At 36.0% G+C, this 23,704-nt stretch overlaps 1 protein-coding gene across 1 annotated transcript in view; it reads left to right on the top strand.

Moving 5' to 3' along the window:
• The window catches only part of AQR (aquarius intron-binding spliceosomal factor), a 115,022-nt gene that overhangs the window by 54,058 nt on the left and 37,260 nt on the right, over nucleotides 1–23,704 (top strand). The window contains exons 17-23 of the mRNA XM_003812135.7: nucleotides 4,250–4,428; nucleotides 7,845–8,012; nucleotides 10,054–10,223; nucleotides 13,694–13,935; nucleotides 16,838–16,984; nucleotides 17,573–17,642; nucleotides 20,942–21,052. Coding sequence (XP_003812183.1) covers nucleotides 4,250–4,428; nucleotides 7,845–8,012; nucleotides 10,054–10,223; nucleotides 13,694–13,935; nucleotides 16,838–16,984; nucleotides 17,573–17,642; nucleotides 20,942–21,052 — 1,087 coding nt within the window. The remainder of the gene's footprint in view (nucleotides 1–4,249; nucleotides 4,429–7,844; nucleotides 8,013–10,053; nucleotides 10,224–13,693; nucleotides 13,936–16,837; nucleotides 16,985–17,572; nucleotides 17,643–20,941; nucleotides 21,053–23,704) is intronic.

Here is a 23,704-nt window from a genome sequence, read left to right as displayed (position 1 = left end):
GTTGCTGCACATTGCCTGGGGTGGTACATTAGAAAATCTCTGTCTCTCTACCCATAGATTCTGTGGAAGAAAGTAAATCACCAGGATTTACTTTTAGGGCCAGTTGAGTTGGTCTTGTTATTTGAGGAATTCTTCTGCATAAACTCCACTCCCCACCTGCTAGCTCATGTCTGAAATTCCTTTAGCTAAGAAAAGTCTTTCATTCTGGTAATTGTAGCAGCTCTGCATTACAAGAATTTGTAAGGTTAATTTGGTTTTATAGATATGGCTGACTTTAGGCAAATGCTCTTTATTCACTATTTCATTCACAATTTCATCAAGTATGAAATTGATGGATGTAAGTTATACATCACAAGTGATTATAAATGAGTAAAATACTATGAGATGGATTTTTATTACATTATATAATAGGACACCATGTATACATACACGATTATACTGCATTTTATGTGAAAAGCTGAACAGCTTTGGAATGTGAACTGATTCAGGTATCTTCCAGGCTTCTGCTTACTAATTATGGAGAGCTACCACAGACACTGTGATTATGATCTATTTTTTCACTTCCATGTTTTATTTCATAGAGAGTTCTATTTTTTAATTGTTATGTGAAAAGTTATTCTGGGTGAGACTATAAAATACAACACAAAGCATTTTTGACTTAATAATCAGTTGAGTCAGTAGGCAGGCAAACACTGTGAAATTTGTATACCCACTGGCTGATCATTCCTGCCCACAGCTTTGCTGAAATTGTTGCCCATTGTTTGCACCCTAGGGGAGTGCTTGATCAGAAAACTTCTTTACAATTTATGGTTACCTTGAGTTTATATGCTCAGATTCTGGGCCTAATTTTGGCCATTTTGCAGACTAGGGATATATTAACTGGCAGTTCAACAAATAGAATTCATTTATATTTTACTTAAATGCCAAGTGCAACAAAAATACTTTGAGTTCTTTTGGTCTATTAATAAAAAAAAATTTTTTTTAATTATACCATTTTCTGGCTGGGGAAGAAAATGTCACTTTTTGGAGTTAATTCATTCACACTGGTAATAATAGATTTTTCTAAATTTACATTTTTAATGCCCATCATTGAAAATTATTAAAAATGTTGAAACCTAAAAGGGGGCCAGGCTTCTTTCTGTTTCATGTATCTTGAAGATGAAAACCAGCAGAGGCATTTTTACTCATTACATGGTTCCAATGATTATGTTTTCAGGGTGCTGAAGCCCACTAACCAGCAGTAAGAGAGGATGTGCTTAAGGGCCAGAAATCTATACTTTTTAATGCTTCAAGTAGATTTTATAAGAAGAGAAAGGGGTAAGGGGAGTAGACTAGCGGTTGCTTGGGTTTGGTAACAGGGATTGACTGCAACTGGACAAGAGGGATCTTTTTAAAGATGACGGAAATGTTCCACAACTGGATTTTGTGGTGATGGATGCACAACTCTGTAAATTTACTGAGAACTATGGACTTGTATATTTATAGTGGATAAATGTTATGGTATGTAAACTATACTGCATTAAAGCTGTAAAAAATGGAGGAGGTGATAGGAAGTTGTTTCACAAGGGTTTAGCCACTAAGTAATTCCTTTTAGACATTGTCCCAATACTAACCAAGCCATTGATTGCAGAACTTTGTTTTTAATTAGTTTATCTTTTTAATGTTATGAAGTGCTACAATTTTTTGTTGTGACATAAAGTCTTTACATAGGAGGCAGTTTATCTTTGTAGGTATGTCGTATTCTGCAGTACTTCGTAACTTTGGAGTGTTGCTTCAGTTTTTATGTTACATATTTCCCAAATACAACTTTTTAATATAAAAACTAAAGACTAGTTAGACTGACATAAGAAGAAAGAATGGGCATTGGGATGTTAGTGGTTCTGTTTATTACAACTAGCTTGTTTTTTTTTTTTCCTTCCAATCCATAGCAACATCTTTTAAATGATTTAAATATGCTCTAAAGGAGGTTTTTGCATAGATATTATTTGTTTGCTTGTTTTTAATTTTTTTTAAATTATAGCTTGTCCTAAAATGTATTTGAAACAGCTTATAGAAATACTTAAAATATAGAAAATAAAATATTAACAATTGAAATGGTCTTTAAGAAGAGGATAAAAGGATAACAATATAAAATAAAACTAAGTAAAGAGGTCCTTCAGAAATGAAAGAGAAATAAAGACAGAAAAACAGAAGAGAACAAAAACTGAGAGAGTTTATGACCACTAGACTGCCTTATAATAAATGCTAAGGGAAGTTCTCCAAGCTGAAATAAAAAGCTGCCAATTTGTAACATGAAGAGACCCTGAATAGCTAAAGCAATCTTGATCAAGAAGAACAAAGCTGGAGACATCATACTTCCTGATTTCAAATTATATTACAAAGCTACAGTGGTCAAAACAGTATGTTACTGGCATAAAAACACATAGACAAACAAAAGAGAACAGAAAGCCCAGAAGTAAACCCACACTTGTACAATCATTTAATCTTCGATGCATGTGCCAAGAGTATACAATGGGGAAATGAAAATGGTCTTGGGAAAGCTGGATATCTACTTGTAAAAAAATGAAATAGGATCCCTATATTACAAGATACACAAAAGTTAACTGAAGATAGATTGAAGATTTTAACGTAAGACCTGAACCCATGAAACTCCGAGAAGAAAACATAGGGGAAAAGCTCCATAACATTTGTCTTGGCAATGATTTTTGGGTGATACCAAAAGCACGGAGAACAAAAGCAAAAATAAGTAAGTGGGGACCACATCAAACTGAAAAGTTTCTATACAGCAAAGGAAACAGTCAACAAAATGAAAAGGCAGCCTTACAGAATGGAAGAAAATATTTGCAAACCATGTATCTGATTAGAAGTTAATATCCAAAATATGTAAGGAACTCATAATACTCAATAGCAGAAGACCAAATAACCCAATAAAAAATGGGTGAAGGACTTCAGTACTATTTTTTGTAGGAAGACATACAAATGACAGATAGATGAAAAGGTGTTCAACATCACAAATCATCAAGGGAATGCATACCAAAACCACAATGAGATATTCAAACCTCACACCTGTTAGAATGGCTGTTATCAAAAGTCAAAAGATAACAAGTGTTTGCAAGGATGTGGAGAAAAGGGAACTCTTATACACTATTGGTGGGAATGTCAATTAGTGCAGCCATTATGGAAAGCGGTATGGAGGTTCCTCAAAAAATTAAAAAACAGAGCTATCATATGGTCCAGCAAACCCACTTCTGAATGTTTATCCAAAGGAAATAAAATCACTATCCCAAAGAGATGTCTGCACTCTTGTGTTCATTGCAGCATTATTCACAATAACCAAGATGTGGAAACAACTTAAGGGCTGAATGGATAAAGAAAATGTGAAAATGTGGTGTGTGTGTACATATATAAAAACACACAAAGGGATATGATTCACCTTTTAAAAAGAAGGAAATCCTTTTTTTGACAACATGGATAAACCTGGAGTACATTATGCTAAATGTATTAAGCCAGATACAGATAGACAAAAACTGATTATCTCACTTTACATATGGAATCTAAAAAAGGCAAATTCATAGAAGCAGTAGAAGGGCAGTTATCAGGTTGTAGGTGGGGGAAATGGGGTCATATTGGTCAAAGGGTCTAAACTTTCAGTTACAAGATACATAAGTTTGGAGATCTAATGTAAAGTATAGTGACTATAATTAATGTTTTATGTACTTGAAACTTGCCAGGATAGATCTTAAGTATTCTTACCACACACACACACAAAAAATGCTAACTGTGTTGGTAATGATATCACAGTGTATACATAGTTTAAAACATCACATTGTATTCCTTAACTATATACAATTTTTATTTGTCAAGTATACCTCAATAAAGCTGAAATAAAACTAAGTGTGCTGGATTATTTATTTCTTTGATAAAATGGCTCAGCCCCAGAATGCTCTTATGTACATAGGGTTAACTTTTTTCTTAGGTTGGAGAGGAGATATTCCTCTACTTCTCTTTCTTTTCTGGACCATGTTTGCCTGTTTCATGCTATCATATCCCTGTTTCATGCTATCTTATATACTTTGCATACTTTGAGAGTTAAAGGTTTTTGTTTTTTTTTAAGTTAAGAAATAAGGGTTACTAATATTAGGACTTAAATACTAGCTGAACAGTATTCCTACTTACTAGTTTTAACTTGTCTAAAAGTTGGGGATAAATTATTTTTTGTTTGAGTAATCATCCATTTCTTTGGTTTCAGGCAATCTGAATATGGCGGTGTAGTGTTTGGTGGTTGGGCGCGAATGGCCCAGCCCATTGTGGCTTTCACTGTCGTTGAAGTGGCCAAACCCAACATAGGTGAAAACTGGCCAACCCGAGTTCGTGCAGATGTTACCATAAATCTCAATGTCAGAGATCACATCAAAGATGAATGGGAAGGTAAGTTTGTATTTCAAAAAGTGACATTACCTTTTGCCTTGTTATGAACTTTCACTTAGAGCATTAACAAAGTACTTTTACTAAATGTTATCCTTTAAAGCTTTTATTCACCGTTATCCTTGAAATTTGATTTAAAGAATAGCAACTTTTTTTCTAATTATTAGTTTTAAAAATACCAGGGATCATACAAGAATATTTAGGTATCTTAATACTTTAATAAAAAGTATAAAATTGCATACATATCAAAGTTTTGAAAACTGAAGTTTGCAAAGCCTAGAGGAGAGCATTTTAAGTCTTAAATTTAGCAAAATAATATTTATGGATTTCTGGGATCAATATAAAAGAATAAAAATATTAGTGTTCACCGAAGAGCAGGGAGAAAGCCCACATATAACATGCAAACATGCAGAGCAGTAAGGAAAATTGGTATTTTTCAAAAGATAAAAGTAGCCAAGGTGAAAAAAATAGAAATACATACACTTTGTGGAAAATAAAAATTAGGCAAGCTTAAAAAGAATATGTGGGGGTGGGCAGGGCTATAGTGAAACAATTCAGAAATAAATAATAGTTTATTTGCACCTAAGGCAGAAAGGATAAAGAGTCAGTGAAATCAAATGTAGTCAAGGATATATAATAATTGCAAAGAAATTAAAGGAGTTATTCCTCCTATTTTTGCTAGGCAAGATTTTAAGGATTAGAGTTCCATGTCAAAATTAATTTGTTTTGGAGGCAGATATGTTCAAAATTACTAAGTCCAATAGAGTTAAAACATCAATAAGACATCTGCCAGAAGTGACATATGAACTGATTTCTAATAGGCAGTTTTATATTTTTCTCCCAGCTGTCCTGTGAGAGGTCTTACTTGATGCCCTGTTTTGAGAAACAGTAGGTTTTACCTCCTTTTACCTTCTTGGCATGCCAGAAGGAAAGGGATAGTCCCTTAATGGATCTGTTTTCAGAAATTATTACTACCAGTGTAGCTGTTTATAATCATGGGAACTATATCAAAGAATTCTGAAGGAATCCAGCAACAAAGCTAGCCAAATGTTTAACAAATGCCTACTGTAGCGGGTATAGTTTATGACAGATTGTTTTATAACCCTTGTATCCTTCAAAAGAGTTCCATCCTGGTATATTACTCATCTAGACTAATGTGCACCTTTATTATTGCTGAGCCTCGAGAAAGCCATTAAGTTGCTGGAGAAGGTCTCATATTTATTATTCCTTGAAGCTTAAGGAGATATTAAACACTGTGGGTAATAAACTGAGATAACTTACTGGGTACCCCCAGAAGTAGTAAATAGTTGGAATTTTGTTTATTTTAAAGGACTCTATAGGAATTTATAGATGAGAGGTCTGCATTTTGGTGTTAAGGAAAACAAAAGGATGTTTAAAAACAGGCCACTTCTCCCATTACTGACTGCTTTCAGAAGGACATGAGACAGTCTTTTTTTCTTTTAAACATCAGCCTCTGGTAGAATGAGAACTGGACGGGGTACATTTTGATGGGCAAGATAGGGCACAATAGGGTATTGTGGGATGAGTGATAATCTGGGGTATGATGGAGAGAAAAGTGTTTTCTGGGAGGCCTGGGCCAAAAACCAGCCCCTATATTGATCACAGATAGGGTAGCCAAATAGAAAATGGAGTAAAAAGGAGAGATTCTGTAAACAATAATACATTTTTTTTTTTTTTTAGATGGAGTCTCACTCTGTCGCCCAGTCTGGAGTGCAGTGGCACAATCTCGGCTCACTGCAACCTCCACCTCCTGGGTTCAAACAATTCTCTGCCTCAGCCTCCCGAGTAGCTGGGATTACAGGCACCCGCCACCATGCCCAGCTAATTTTTTGTATTTTTAGTAGAGACGGGGTTTCACCATCTTGGCCAGGCTGGTCTTGTGATCTACCCACCTCAGCCTCCCAAAGTGCTGGGATTACAGGCGTGAGCCACCGCGCCCAGCTGAATATTGTTTTATAAAAGTAAATTTTAAAGATTATTAAACTAAATACCATAAAACATTCCTTTTGTCCCTTTGAAAAGGTGTGAACCTCAAGCCCTTATCTTCTTCAATATTCTCATTTAAAGTTAAGGAAACAGAATCCATGAAATGGAAATGCCAGATTTGCTCCAGAAAGCACAGCTAGGATAGGGTGGATACAAATGGTTGCAAGGAGAGAGACATATAGGATTTTAAAAAATGTGGATCTAAGATGTCCCAGAGTAAAGTGGTTTGTTTTAGGAAGGAACAAGAGGTCATCCCTCAGTGATGCCAAAAAGTAACTCCTATCTTGGGAGAGGATAAATGACTTCTCAGGACCACTTCTTTGGCTGTAAGACTTAGAAGTTTTAATGAGCTGTGCAGATCAGACGTCACACAGGTAGTACAACTCAGAGAGTAGGATGATTCCCATTCATTCTCATTACTTCTCTTGCTGCTTTGCATAGAATTTATTGGGAAATAATTAAGTCAGTATTATGAATAGAGTTATTATTTCTACCTTTACCCATACTCTAACCAGTCCCCCAATTAAAACAAACCAAAATATTTTCAGTACTATTAGCCATATGCCCACATTGTTGATTTGATTTCATTGTGTTTGTTGTTAACAAGGTTGTGAGCAAGCAGACTGTTTACATTTACATTTATGTCATGTAATGGCTAACAAAAACATCAGAAATGGAATGAAGATTAAGTGGTGTAGCATTACATGCTGTGAGGTCTAATTTTATAATCCTTGTCTTCCAGTTTCTCTACTTTTAATAGAGCTGGGAAGCCATTTGAGTTCATTATGGGTCTAGTGACCAAGAAGCTGTGGACTCTGGCACAAGTCTCCTATTTCTTGACATTCACTTATAAAAATGTTCACGATTTGCCAACTGAAACTGTATATATTCAGCCATCTTTCTCCAGATCATATCTGTAAACAATACTTTTTTGCCTTGATGAATTATTCTTGAGTTGACCTGTTTTAGTGAAATACAATTAGGCTGTCTTTGGAATGACACTGATAGATAGTTTAAACTGATATTAAAAACCTGCTAAATATGCTATAGATGGATTATATGCCAGCCATATTTTTGGTTACTTATTAAGATTGTTAAAAATAAGAATGATGACGAACATCCAATTTTGGAGCTGTAGCATGACTTGGAGGGCTTATTCAGTAATATATTCATGGCATGAATGTTTCTAATTTTAATATAAAGAAGTTTTCATTTCAATTAATGCTATGAAATATTGAGTATTAAAGATTATAGAAAAGCCCATAATTGTGTTACAATGCGATAATAATCATTGGTCACTCACGGTATCTCTCTACCAAAGATAAGAGGTAGAGAGGCAAATAAGAATTTGCCTACAAAAGACTGAAAACAATGAAATTCTAATAAATGAAAATGTCTTTATATCTTACCAGGTCTTCGTAAGCATGATGTATGCTTTTTAATTACCGTACGTCCCACAAAACCTTATGGCACTAAGTTTGACCGTAGGAGACCTTTTATTGAGCAGGTTGGCCTGGTTTATGTCAGAGGCTGTGAAATTCAGGGCATGCTGGATGATAAAGGACGTGTCATTGAAGATGGTATGGTGACCTATATTTTTGAAACAGTGTGTGTATAGAATGATAAATTTCTTTGCCTTTTTTCCTTTTTGCTTCTTAGGTAATATTTTTTAGTTGTTTTACCTACTAAATTGACACAAAGGATTTTGTATCAAATATGTGTAGGGTACCTACTGTGCAGTTTTAGATATAGGTAACATGGTTTCTCACTGTGTCACACAGGCTGGAGTTCAGTGGCACAATCTCGGCTCACTGCAACCTCTGCCTCCTGGGTTCATGCGATTCTCCAGCCTCAGCCCTGCTAGTAGCTGGGACCATAGGCACGTGCGACCATGCCCGGTTAATTTTTATAGAGATGGGGTTTCCCCATGTTGCCCAGGCTGGTCTCAAACTCCTGAGATCAAGCAGTCCACTTGCCTCGGCCTCCCAAAGTGCTGGGATTACAGACATGAGCCACCACCACACCCAGACAGTTTCAAAACTTCTATGTTAGATATTGGAAAGGACAGGATCTTTTTCTTTTTTTCCCCCCAAGACGGAGTTTTGCTCTGTCAACCAGGCTGGAGTGCAGTGGCGTGATCTCGGCCCACTGCAACCTCTGCCTCCCAAGTTCAAGCAATTCTACCTCAGCCACCCCAGTAGCTGGGATTACAGGTGCCTGCCACCGCGCCTGGCTAATTTTTGTATTTTTAGTAGAGACAGAGTTTCACCATGTTGGCCAGGCTGGTCTCGAACTCTGGGACAGGATCTTTCGAAATCATCTTTATTCAAAGCTTTTTAAAATATGTAATACTTTACAATATTTTTTTTTTAAGAAACACTCTAAATATCTCTTACAGTTGTCCAAGCTGTTTTGTGTTCAATGATATATTTTTTCTTCTTAAATTTGACTATTTTAATTCATTGTAGTGGTGGTTCTTAATTGGGAACAATACTGTCCTGTGTTTGAAAATGCATAGTGATATTTAGGTTTTCAAATGACTGGGATAGAGGTGAGGAATGGCAGGCTCTTGGCATTAGGTAACTGTGAGCCAAGGATGCTAAACATCTGAACAGAAATAAAAGAAGGAATTATCCTGCATAAGATGCCAACTTTACCGCATTTAAAAACACTGCTTTACAAAATTAGTCAGCTATTTGATTTCTTACGTGTATCACTTATTATCCCTTTGAAATTCTTTCTTCTGTTGTCCTGACTTCCTTTATAATACTTATTATTAAATTACAACTGCATACATGTCTAGTGCTTATTTTACAATTTGGTTGTTGAACTTCTTTTGAAACTTCAGTCAGTTTCTGCCATCTGTGGTTTAGAGATTATATCATTGCTAAACTGCTGATGATTAAGCTATTTATCTCTAGAATGAGAGGAAATAGGAGAAGGGAATGGAAAATGGATGGAATAAGCATAAGGCCACATAATGGAACCAAAGTTCGAGGTCTAAGACCCCCCCTTCCCCCCAGCCCCCCAAAAAAAGAGGAGATATGTCAGAGAGGAAAGAAAAGGCTCTGGGCTTTCAACCATTAGTATCCTACATTTCTGTGTATGTGAAATTTCTTTTCATGCTGGTTATACTAGGTATGGAATGTGGAAGGATGAGAAAAGTGATGAACCTCTGTCAAATTAAGGAATTAATGAATAGAAAACTATGCCTTAAATTCTAAAATACATAGATTTAATTAGAAAATATTTATTGAATACTTAATATACGTAAGGCAGTAGTGGGAGCTATGAGTGACAAAAGTAAAGATAAGTTCTTTGACTTCTAAGTACTCCTATTTTAGTTGAGTGTGTGTACAAATTATTGCAAGTCATGGTGTTGCATCGTAAACATTACATGACTGCTATGGAAGGAAATAGTAAGAATTTAGAGAAAGAAGAACATATTTTCAGCATCTTAGAATTTGAAGTGGGTGAGTGGAGGGCATTCTACTTTGGGAAGAATGGTTGGAGTTAAGCCTGAACCATTTACTCGCCATTTCTAGAAAAGAAATACTGTTAACTTACTTTGATATTTGAAAAATACATGTTTTATTTAACAAACTTTTTCAAATTGTCCAGGACCTGAACCCAGACCCAATCTTAGAGGAGAATCAAGGACATTTAGAGTGTTTTTGGATCCAAACCAGTATCAACAAGATATGACCAATACTATACAAAATGGAGCAGAGGATGTATATGAAACTTTTAATATAATAATGAGGAGAAAACCAAAGGAAAATAACTTTAAGGTAATTTGGGGGTATGTAACTTAAAGTACTATGTCATAATTTAAGTAACTTTTATGACATAAACACAGAGATATTTGGTTAGAGGAAGATTTGTTAAGAAAAAAATAATGACTGCTTTTATTTTTACTATAAGCAATCCTCTTAAACTTTTAACAAATTGATGAAATATAAAAATTTAAAGAAATTGATTTCTTAAATCTATTTTGTCTTTTGAGGAGTTTAAAAACTTAAAATATAGATGAATCCAAGTGTTATTCTAAAGGTCCACCTCCTTTTTTGCTTTGTGTATATTAGGTATTCAGTTAATGCCCTATTATGAAGTGAAGAGAACTTGCTTACTTGTTTACTGGGGCTTCTTTTTTGAATCAAAAGTAGGTATACTTCCAGGTCACTTTAAGAATACAGATATGGAACCTCAAGGCTCTGAATTACTATATGATATAATATATTTTTACTCATTAGTAGGAAAGGGAGGTTTGGTGGCTCAAAGTTCTACTTTTAGAATAACTTTATGGGGAGAAGAGTTTTAGTAAAGGATAGTTTTAAAAACCATTATTTGAAACTATATTATAAAACTTAAACATTGAACAGTTGTAGCATTTGATATATGTAGCTTTTGCAGAAAGAGTGCCTTTCTTTTCTCTTTCTCCCGAAGTGCAGTACTTCTTAGACATTGCTATCACTTTATTACTTTTATGTAACCCTGTTGTTGTGATTTTTTAAGAAAATCTTTTGAACAGCAGAACTTGTTCTTCATCTCTCCCTGTTGTTGAACACAAATGGAGATATCCTTGATTTCTCTTTGTCTCATACTCTACCTCTAATCTATCAGTAAGTCTGATTAGCTCATCACCTCTGCTGATGCCATGTCCAGGACACCTTTATCTCTCACATCCCTGCCTCCTTTCTTGTCTATTCCTCCCCTTACACATGTCCACATAATGGCTGAATAATCCTTTTAAAATGTGAAGTATACCTTGATTTGATACCCCCACTTAACATTCTTTAATGGTTTCCCATCACATTAGAAAGTTCCTACCATAATCCAAAAGGCCCTCTCATTATCTGTCTTCTGGTGTCCTCTCCAACATCATTTTCTAACACTTTTTCCTTATTCACTCCATGTCAGTCACACTGCCCTCTTTGCTGTTTTTTAAAATAATCCAAGACTTTTCACATGGTGTTCCTTTTACTTAGGTAATTATCCCCAGGTATTTACATAGTTCTTTTCCTCACCTGACATGGGCAACTGTTTTTCAATGTCACCTCCTAAGAGAAGCCTTCCCTGGCAACCTTACCTAAAGTAGCATCTTCCCTTCTCATCATTCTCTACCCTATTACCTTTATTTTTCCTCAGAGCCTTTATCATAACTGATTATTATACATTTGTTATGTATCTGAATTCTTCATTAGAAAGCAATGAAGCAAGCAAGTCTATCAGGGCAGGGTCTTTGTTTTGTCTGCCAGCTTATCCTTAGCACCTAGAACTGTGCCTGTTATATAGTATGTTCTTAATAAACATTTATTGAGTGATCGAAGGATGGAGAAATCTAAGAGTTTCCAAGTTTTATAGTACCTTTGACTGTCACAGTTGGTCAGTTTTCAGTAAGTAAATCTCAGTTACTTCACTGAAAACTAAAACATTGTTTTCTTATATTCATTTGTTTGACTAGTGCCTACTGTAAGTCAGATATTGTGCTAAGATGAAGCTTATGAAGATGAATCAGACACAACTTATACCTTTAGAGAAGCTAGAAATATAGACAGATGCCTACCATGAACAGTTAGAAGGTACCAAAAGCCATAAAAAGCCTGTGGATAAAAGTGTCCTGAAAGTTCAAAGGAGGCATTTAGTTTCTGATCCAAGAAAGAGGGGGAATGATTAACTTGCCTATGTTTAGGAAAAAAAGAATGCTCTTTTGGTTTCTTTGGTGTTTCATTATGTACCTGTGTAGCATCTCTCATTTATTGCCTTTTCTCTTTTCCAGTTTGTACAACCTGTCCTAATCTGGATACTTTATTTTTTGCCTAGACAGTTATAGTAGCCTCCTCTTTGTCTACCCTTGAGTCTCCTCATAGCCAGTCACCTGTTTTTCATGTTTCCTCCTACTGTGTGACACTGATCATTTTACTCTCCTTCTCAGAACATTTCTTTGACTTTCTATTCATGATGTAATAAATCAAAGCTCCTTCGCAAATCTTTTACTTGAGTTCAGTAAAAATGCCACTTTCCTCCAAGAAACCTTTCCTAATGTTAAGTGTCCCCTGCATCCATCTCTCTTATTTACTGTGAAATTTGTTCCCACTGTATTTTATAACATTCTTTACTATTTACCACATTCTGCTGCTTTGTATTACAGTTAAGGACATATTTTATCTTGCTACTAAAACTGTAATTTCCTTAGAGGGCAGAGCCCTGATCTTATTCGTCATTGTTATGTGAATATACTCATTTGGGTATTCATTCATTCACCCATTCCATATTTAAACTGTTCTAGATCCCTACTCTTGTGGGAATTATATTTTAGTAGGGATTAAACAAATGATAGTAGGGATAGTAGGGATAAAACAAATAACCAAGTACCTGAACAAGAGAATTTCAGGTACTGGTAAGTGTAAGAACATAAAGCAAGGCAACATGATTAAGGGTGTGATTAACATATACTATCTTATCGTTTTCAAAAGTTGTATAACAGTTATGATTTAAAAATGGTCGGTTTGGTTATTTTATTCTTTGAAATTAATAGCCTAGCCTCCAAATTTCTATATGTGAGATAGAACACTTTGTTGAAATGATTTTTGGAAAGTCTAAGAATTTCCCTTGGCTTTTTGTAATTATTTTTGACAGCATATATGCTAACTACTATAATGACCTTTTGTTGTAGTCCTGATTCTTTCCTTCTGAAATTTTATTTGATATTTCCTTTATTTTTATCATTTTGTTTGCTTTTTTATTACTTCTCACAGTCTTAATTTTAATATTTCTAAGTTGTGACGTTTCATCACAATTGAAGCATACATTAATGTGCTTCTGGTTGTGCGTGACTTTAGCATTAAAGAACTATGGAATATAAAGAGGGAAAAATTCCAGGAGTTACTGAGAGGAAGTATTTTCTTTAAGGGTTTGTTCTATATTGTTTTTTTACTGCTGTGTCCACCTGAGTCTGGTTTTCATCCTACTCAATAGGAGTCAAATGGTAAATTTATTTATGTCATTCTGTCCAAGCGAACTCTTAACGGATAAACTGTTCTTGCTAAGTTTGGTCTTTTGTTTAACTCAGTGTGTGGTATCAGCTGAAAATATAGCTGTTGATTCAGTCTAGCCAAGCACCTGTCAGCCAGCGGAAAATAGCTTCTTGCTCTGAAACACTCGGGAATTCTGGATTAGTGCAGCCAGCTCTGCATTCCAGTAAGTGCAAATGTTTGAGATGTCGTACTGACACAATCTTTTTCTGTCCTTTTACTGACAGGCTGTGCTGGAGACTATTCGGAACCTGATGAATACTGATTGTGTGGTACCTGACTGGCTGCACGATATCATTTTAGGTTATGGGGACCCAAGTAGTGCACATTATTCGAAAATGCCCAATCAGATTGCCACCCTTGATTTCAATGATACATTTCTCTCCATTGAGCATTTAAAAGCCAGCTTCCCTGGTCATAATGTTAAAGTAACTGTAGAAGACCCTGCTCAACAAATACCCCCTTTCAGGTAAAGTCAGAACTGGGTACGCTCCTCTCCAGCATTCTGTAGTCAATGTACGTTATGCCATCAGGATTGTTAGCTAAAGTGAGTTTTGAGTACTATATTTGGATTTTGTTTTAGCAGTCCCTACCTTCACCATACAATCACTGGGATAACTTTATTATATTTGAATCTATTTCTTACTGCAGAAGTTGTTTTAAGACCACAATAAAAGTAGTCTAATACCTAATAAGGGATCAATAAATACTTATTGTCTGAAGAGAACTATATAAATATATTTATAGCATTTGACTAAAATATGTCTTTGCAGTTATGCATAGTCTGGTATGTTTCTCAACTAATGCAGCTGTGTGATGTTGAACTTTGTTTTTAGGAAAAAAATCTTTTTAACTTTGCATGCTTTCACAAATTTGAAATGTACATAATATAGCTGGGTACAATGGCTCATGCATATAATCCCAGTGACTTCAGAGGCTAAGGCGGGAGGACTGCTTGAGGCCACGAATTCAAAACCAGCCTGGGCAACATAGTGAGACCCCATCTCTAAAAAAATTCAAAAAAGTAGCTGGGCATGGTGGCGCACACCTGTAATTTCAGGAACTCAGGAGGCTGAGGCAGGAGGATTGCGTGAACCCAGGCGTTTAAGGCTGCAGTAAGCTATGGTTGTGCCACTGTACTCCAGCCTGGGTGACAGAGGAAGACCTCATCTCTAAATAAATAAAATAAATACAATAGTCATATTTAATCTTAAATTAGGTCTGGTCTTAAAATTTAAGTGAGAACAGAACAAAGTACCTGAAATAATTGGTTGTTATTCCCTGAATTCCTTCATATGGATTAGTGGTAAGGCTCTGAGTATACCTATGGGTGGTAGCCCACAGATTACTTTCTTAGCTAGAAATTAGAAAACACACAGCTTTCAACTGTATATATATATAAAATAATAGGCCAGGTGTGGTGGCTCATGCCTGTAATCCCAACACTTTGGGAGGTGAAGTTGGGAGGATTGCTTGAAGTCAGGAATTCCAGACCACCCTGGGCAACTGAGACCTCAACTCTATTAAAAAAAAAAAAAAAAAATTAGCAAGATTGGTGTGTGCCTACAGTCCCAGCTATTCAGGAAGCTGAGGTGGGAGGATCACATGAACCCAGGAGTGTGAGGCTGCAGTGAGCTATGATCACACCACTGCACTCTAGCCTGGGTGAGACAGAGCGAGACTCTATCCCAAAATAATAATTAATTCTACATTTTAAATATACGTATCCTTTATACACCCAAACCTAGTCTTCCTCCATACTTTCCTAATCCTATTTATGGCAAAGACATTTTTCTACTCCTCCATCTTGAAATCTCAGCATTATTTTTGAATCTTTTTACTCCCATAAAACTCCTGCTATATCTCAGAGATTCTGCCTTGAGGATAGTTTTTTGTTTTTTTTTTGTTTGTTTTTGCTCTGTCGCCCAGGCTGGAGTGCAGTGGCGCGCTGTCTCTGCTCACTGCAAGCTCCGACTCACGGGTTCACGTCAGTCTCCTGCCTCAGCCTCCGGAGTAGCTGGGACTGCAGGCGCCCGCCACCACGCCTGGCAAATTTTTTTTTTTGTATTTTTAGTAGAGACAGGGTTTCACCGTGTTAGCCAGGCTGGTCTCGATCTGCTGACCTCGTGATCCACCCACCTTGGCCTCCCAAAGTGCTGGGATTACAGGCGTGAGCCACCGCGCCCGGCCAAGGATAGTTTTTTCGCTCTGTCGCCCGGGCTGGAGCGCAGTGGCGCCATCTTGGCTCACTGCAAGCTCTGCCTCCCGGGTTCACGCCATTCTCCTGCCTTAGCCTCCTGAGTAGCTGGGACTGCAGGCGCCCGCCACCACGCCCGGCTAATTTTTTGTATTTTTAGTAGAGACGGGGTTTCACCGTGTTAGCCAGGATGGTCTCGATCTCCTGACCTCGTGATTCACCCGCCTCGGCCTCCCAAAGTGCTGGATCACAGGCGTGAGCCAACGCGCCTGGCCGAGCATAGTTTTTTCATGTGCCATTTGTACTGCTCCCTCTTTAGGCCCTCAGCAGTCTTTATGATAGCAAAATCTTTCCTCCCTATCTCACCTCACTAGAATCCATTACATGGTTTACTGCTAGAGCTATTCACTGCCTAGCTAAAAAGCTGATTGCTCCTATTTCTTACCAAAATAAGTGCTGACCACTTAGCCTCATTGGCTCTTAGCATTCTTTGGTGTTATCTATTTTTTTAGAATGTGAAAGACAACTGGAAAAAGTACACATAGAGAATGAATTTTTTAGGTCAATTTTAGGGAGTTCATTGACTTCCCTGAGGTATCTGTGGGGAGTTACCTCCTAACCCCAGGTTATGACCCTCTGCCTTAAAAGCTTCATATTCTAGACATGTCATTACAAGGTTCCTGTCATAACAAGGCTTCTGTCTCTTCAGCCTTATTTTTCTCTACCCTATGCCCAGGCGAAATACGCTGCTTGTACTTGGCCTCTGCTGTTGCTTCTTTCTTCCAGGAATGTCTTCTCTTCCCGTCTTTGAATGTCTAAATTCTTTGAGACTCATCTTAGATGCCATCTGTCCCATGAAATTTTTTTCTGATTAAATGAAGGACAGACAATGAATAAAACACTTTACAATGCACATGAGATAATATTTAATGTTTCTTTAAATTCTCCCTTAATTCTTCGTTAACTGGGTGACTTTTTTAAATTTGAAAACTCCCAACACACGTTAGGGCTTGTAACTCGACCATTTTCAGAGTTTACATACAGATAGTGAGTTCCTTTAAGCCAGAAATGTTTCTTACTCCTCTGATTATCGTGCATACAATGTCATGCACCAGATAGGTACTCAGTAAATCCTTGTTAATTGTAAAAATGAACAGAAGTTTTGGTCTTGTAGGATAACTTTTCCAGTAAGAAGTGGAAAGGGGAAGAAAAGGAAAGATGCGGATGTGGAAGATGAAGACACCGAGGAAGCAAAAACCTTAATTGTTGAGCCCCATGTTATTCCTAATAGGGGTCCTTATCCTTATAATCAACCCAAACGGTAATTTTACTACCTATTATAATTGTAATAATGAATAATAGTTTGCCATTTCAACTGGATTAGGAATGTTTTTAAATTTTCTGTTTCTTTTAAAACTCCACAAAACTCCTGTTTCTGAACCCTCTTTCTATTCTGTCAGTCAGCTGAATAACTGACATTTTAGGCCATTCTGTAGTCATAATATTTCAAAAAGAAACATTTTCAGGTACTATGAGAAATAAATGTTAGAGGTCTACCTTAATTTGAGCAAAGGGTTCTTACTTCATGAGCCTGTGTTACATATAGCAGTAGCCCTAATGCATGTGTGCCATAACTAGTAAATTGGCATTATATTTAGTATTAGAATGGAAACTAGAACTTTGGCACTCCAAATGAGGCCTGGGATGGGCTAAGTACCAAAAAATAACTATAATTCCATTTTAATTGTCTGTGTTGAGGGGTAGAGGTGAAGGGAGTCATTCAGAAGAGATTGAGAGAACTGGGGTAAATACAGAGCAGATATTTAGACCACTGGTCATTGTTGTCTAAATTTGTATTATACAAAGCATCATTTATCTGTACCAACTTTTTATTTACTCTTATTTGCAGTAATACGATTCAGTTCACTCATACACAGATAGAAGCCATCCGTGCTGGAATGCAGCCTGGGCTGACTATGGTAAGAGAATTGTTACACCTGTTTGTTTGTTTGTTTGTTTTCTGAGATGGAGTTTCGCTCTTGTTGCCCATGCCGGAGTGCAGTGGCGCGATCTCAGCTCACTGCAGCCTCTGCCTCCCAGGTTCAAGTGATCCTTCTGCCTCAGCCTCCCAAGTAGCTGAGATTACAGGTACCTGCCACCATGCCTGGCTAATTTTTTGTATTTTTAGTAGAGACAGGGTTTTGCCATATTGGCCAGTCTGGTCTCGAACTCTTGACCTCAGGTGATCCACCTGCCTCAGCCTCCCAATGTGTTGGGATTACAGGCGTGAGCCACCGCACTCAGCCACACCTTTTTTTTTTTTTTTTTTAACATAGATTAAGACTAGAAGTAAGTAACAGATTTTAGAATGCGTTCTATTTCAAGTACAGCAACCCCGCTGAATTTAAGTGTTTACAAGTAAGTGTAGGTTCTTATGCATTTAGAGATCTTGCTGCTTGCTTCAGTGTTCGTAAAGTTTTATTAGAACATGACTGCCCATTTTTTAAAAGTTTTATTTTTAATTGACATGATTGTACTTATTTATGGGGTATGATGTGATGTTTTGATGACTGTATACATTGTGTAATGATCAAATCAGGGTAATTAGCAAATATATCATCCACTTGTTTTCTGCATTGCTTATGGCCACTTTTGTGCTGCAATGGCAGAGATTAGTACTTGCAACAGAGATTGCTTAGCCTGCAAAGCCGAAAATGCTTCCTCTCTGGCTCTTTACAGAAAGAGTCTGCTGACAACTGATTTAGAAGTGTGTTTAATTTTTAAGTATTTGGAGGTTTCCCTGTAATCTTCCAGTTATTGATTTCTGGTCAAAGTCTGTTTTGGTCAGAGAATGTATTGTATGATTTTAATTTTTTGGTTTTTGCTTTTTAAATTTGTTAAAATTTGTTTTATGGCCCAGCATATGATCTCTCTTGGTGACTATTTCATGTGTACTTGAAAAGAATGTGTATTCTGTTGTTCTGGAGTAGGTTGTCCTATAAATGTCGATTAGATCCATTTTGTTGATGTTATTATTTAATTTTTCTCTATTATTGCTGATTTTCTGTCTGTTGTTTTGTTGATTACTGAAAGCAGACTATTGAAGTCTCTCACTATAATTATGAATTTGTCTATTTCTCCTTTAGTTCTGTGAATTTTTGCTTAATGTATTTTGAAGCTTCATGGATAAGTGCTTCACACCTTTAGGGTTGTTATGTTGTCTTGGTGAATTGGCCCCATTTATTATTATGTAATGTCTGTCTTCATTGATGGACGTTTTCTTTGCTCTGAAGTCTACTTTGTCTGATATTAATATCATTACTGCAGCTTTCTTTTAAGTGGTGTTTGCACGATATTTCTTTTTCTGTCATTTTACTTCTACTTGTCGTTATATTTGAGGTGAGTTTCTTATAAACAGCATATACTTTAGGTATGTTGCTTTATCCATTCTGAGACTCTCTCTTTCAACTTACGTGTTTAGACTATTCACATTTAATGCAAATTAAAGGACACATTTGGATTTAGGCCTATCATTTTTTATTTATTTTCTATTTGTTCCCTTTATTTTGTATTCTTCTGTTTCCCTTTTCATGCCTTCCATTGTGTTATTTGAATAGTTTTGAGTATTATGTTTTTGTTTTTTATATATATATACATATATATACACGTATATATATACATATATATACATATATACATATATACATATATATACATATATATACATATATACATATATATACATATATACATATATACACATATACATATATATACATATATATACATATATATACATATATACATATATATACATATATACATATATATATACATATGTATATATACATATATATATATACATATGTATATATATATATATATTTTTTTTTTGAGACAGTCTTACTTTGTAGCCCAGGCTGAAGTGTAGTGGCACCATCTTAGCTCACTGCAACCTCTGCTTTCCAAGTGATTCTTGTGCCTCAGCCACCTGAGTAGCTGGGATTACAGGTGTGCACCACCACAGCCAGCTGATATTTTTGTATTTTTAGTAGAGAATTGGGTTTCACTATGTTGGCCAGGCTGGTCTTGAACTCCTGGCCTCAAGTGATCTGCCTGCCTCAGCCTCCCAAAGTGCTGAGATTACAGGTGTGAGTCACTGTGCCTGGCCTATCATATTCTTTCATTATATTTTTGGGTGTAGTGTTTTCTTAGTGGCTGCTTTAGGGATTTGCAATATATTTAACTTTTCATAGCCTACTTACAATCAGTATTATGTCACTTCAGGTTGATTGGCAAATACTTACTCCCATAAAGTTTCCTTTACCTTCCTTCCCCTTTTGTATTGTAGTTGTTTTATGTGCTACATCTAAATACTTTAAGATACCATCAGATAGTAGTAGAATTTTTGCTTTCAACTGTATACATATTTTAAAGAACTCTAGAGGAAAAAAATAGCCTCTTATTATATTTGCCATTTATTCTACATTCCAGATTTTCCAAGTTTCCTCTGGTAGCATTTTCTGTCTGAGGAACTTTTTAAAAAAACAAAAACAAAAACCACTTTTTATAACATGTCTACTAGATATGAGTTAGTTTTGTTTTTCTTCATGCAAGAATGTCTCTAATTCATCTTCTTAAAAGATATTTTACCTGGACATAGAATTGTGGGTTGATAGTTCTTCCTTTTAGCACTTTAAATGTTATTACATTTCCTTCTGACTTCCATGTTTTCTGATGACAAATCCAAAGTCGTTTTAAACATCTTTTTGTAATATGTAATGCATCATTTTTCTGTGTTTGCTATCAGGATTTTTTTTTCTTTGCTTTTTGTTTTTAACCATTTAATTGTGGTATATCTGGGCTTGGATTTCTTTGGGGTTATTCTGTTGGGGTTCACTGAGCTGCTTGAATCTGTAGATGTATGTCTTTTGCCATATTTAGGAAATTTTCAGCCATGATTTTTCTAAAATTTTGTCTATGCCATACTCTTTTTCCTTTCTGTCTTAGAATTTGTTGACATGAGTGTTAGACTTGTTAATGTTCTATAGATTCATGAGTCTCTATTTTTTTAATCTTTTTTTCTGTTATTCAGGTTGTGTAGCTTACTGATCTGTCTCAAAGTTCACCAACTCTTCTTCTATCCTGTTCATTCTGTTATTGGGCCCATCTACTGAATTTGTTAATTTTATCTTTCAGGTCTGTACTTCACGTTTTCTAACAATGTGTGATAACTCTGATGACTTAGTAGTTTTCTATGTGTTCATCTTCTTTTTAGGTTGTGGGCCCACCTGGTACGGGCAAAACAGATGTGGCAGTTCAGATCATATCCAACATCTACCACAACTTCCCAGAACAGAGGACTCTAATTGTTACTCATTCCAATCAGGTAAATGACTGTGTGTGTGTGTGTGTGTGCGTGCGTGCGTGTGTGCACGCGCATGCACATGGGTATGCAGGTTAGGGGTTGAGGAGGAGGTAAGTGTGGGACACAATAAGTTCCTCTTCAAGAAATCTAGTTTCATTATTCTTTGTTCTCCATTTTTCTGAGCCTGGCCTACCTGTTCCCTAATATATTCTGGCATGCCTAAGTCTCAGCTGGTTTGTGGCTCACATTCCTTCCCTTATTTGGGAATGCATTAGCTCCTGGTTTCCCGTGAGGACCCCCTTCTCTCCCTTGCTTCCCCATCATGTGGTGACCATATTTAGAAAAGCTTAAGTTTTAGCCAATCGGGGTAGTTTATATTGTGCGGTCTTACTCCAGCCAATGGGGAAAGGACACAGATACAGGGGCTGCGTTAGGGATAAAAACCCTTCTCTCCTTTGTTCGGTGTGCTCTTGGCAAACGTGACTGACACAGGTAGCACCCACCTGCAGAAGTAAATTGCCTTGCTGAGAAAACTTTTTGTCTGAGTGCTGATTCTTCCTTGCAGCATTGAGCACTTGTTCCTAACATAAGGAAGGAGCAGAGGATTCATGAAATGAATGTATTAATAGATGATTTCTCCTTGTATGAAAATCTGATCATAGGTACCACAAAATACCAGGAAAGGCTAATTAGTATAGATGGTCCCTGACTTTAGTATAGATGGTCCCTGACTTTTGGTTTGACTTTTATTCTGACCTGTAATATTTTGACTTTATAATGGTGTGAAAGCAATATGAATTCAGCAGAAATTGTACTTCAAGTACCCATACAGCCATTCTGTTTATCACTCTTATTTCGCTATTTAATAAATTATATGAGATAGTCAACATTTCAGTATAAAATAGGCACATTGTGTTAGATGATTTTTCCCAGGTATAAGCTAATATATGTGTTCTGAGCATGTTTTACATAGGCTAGGCTAAGCTATGGTGTTCAGTAGGTTAAGTGTGTTAAATGTGTTTTCAACTTAGGATATTTTCAACTTATGATAGATTTATTGGAATGTAACCCCATTGTAAGTTGAGGAGTATCTGCTATTGAGCTACTCTTGGATTATCACTGCTTATAATGAGATGACATTGAGAGATATATAAAAGCAATCTTTTATTTCTACTGGACAGGGTCAATGTGAAAAAGCTAAGACTATTTGGATATGTGGTTAGATATTTGGATTAAATTAAATTGCTATTTTTTCCTGCTACACTAAACTAGAACTTTTACTTGGAGATTATAAGCATTAACCCTTACTGGGAGCATTTTTCTTCATTTAGTACAGTGAATATTCCTGAAAGACTAAGGTCTAAAGTGCATTGATACTGGATTAAATTTCAAATCCATGTGAAATGTACACCTGTATTACATGAAGGGACTGTATTCTACTTTAGTCATTCTGAAGCTGTCAGAAATGAGGGAAGAACAAGTGACATTTATTAGATCTGGTATAAAATGAGACAGGCAACTCTGAGAACATCCTGAAGCACATTATGAAATTTGCATGGTAGTCGAGACCTCTGAAAGTTTTTTCTCGGAGTTTATGTTAACAGTGGTGACTTCAGTTGACCAGTCTTTGAGTTGGTATATACAGAAGCACTGTGTTTTTGGAATGCCAAATGTCAGTTATTCTGGTGATCATTAACTTTTAATTTGTAAAGTTTTAAAAATAATACTCTTCAGTTCATTTGCCTGACATATTTTTATATATTTTGAAGTTTATAAGTAGTAAACTTATGCAATATACTGAATATATGTTATACATAATTATATAATAACATATTGGACATAACGCATCTAATATACTGAATTTGTGGGAGTTGAAGGGGGATCAATTTGGACTTTGTCTTGATAAAAGAAACAAATTATGAAAAGAAGTTTTTTTCTTCTGTTTATAAAATTTGCTCTGTAATATACCTATTGTAAATTCTTAGAATGAACAGAATAATTCATGTGTTGTTTTAACATATTTTTTACTGTTTTGTCATAACTTGATATGGCTTTCTACAGTTATCCTCTACTTTATGATTGATTTGTATAGCACAATCATTGAAAAGATTAATTTGCAAAAATAGACACATAATTCACTGCTTGCTAAACACCTGCCTTGGTTTTTTGAAATTCAAATCATTTCCCTTGATGCCCATCAAATTGATTGTTTTCCTTCAGTTAACTGTTTTGTTTGCCAGATCTTCATTTGCATGTATAATTCAAGTAGTTCTCCAAAATCACTGTAATTCACAATGAAATCATGTAGTTTTTTCTGGGATTATAGTGTGCAAGTTTGTGGGGGTTTTGTTTTTTGTTTTTACTTTTACTCAATCTATGTGGTTCTTGAGTTTGAATAGTGAAGGTTTGGATAGTGAGTAACACCATATAATCTGCTCTGTTGGGTACTGAGTTTTGGATGATGAGTATCAAGAGTTTGGATAGTTGGGGATTTTTCTGAAAATTTATGTTAAATCTCTTCAGTTTCAGAGCTCAGATTGCTAGAATTTTGATGGTAAAGGATATCTGTATCTACATTATATAACCTAGGTGTTTATAAGACTGGATGCTGACTTCACAGGCAGGGTTGGACTAGTGAAAGTGAGATGTTTGAATGGCGGCTTATTTTTAAAT

The sequence above is a fragment of the Pan paniscus genome, chromosome 16, assembly GCF_029289425.2.
Source record: "Pan paniscus chromosome 16, NHGRI_mPanPan1-v2.0_pri, whole genome shotgun sequence".
NCBI classification, from domain to species: domain Eukaryota; kingdom Metazoa; phylum Chordata; class Mammalia; order Primates; family Hominidae; genus Pan; species Pan paniscus.
The sequence above is the reverse complement of the archived record's forward strand: the minus strand, read 5'-3'. Positions and strand labels throughout refer to the sequence as shown.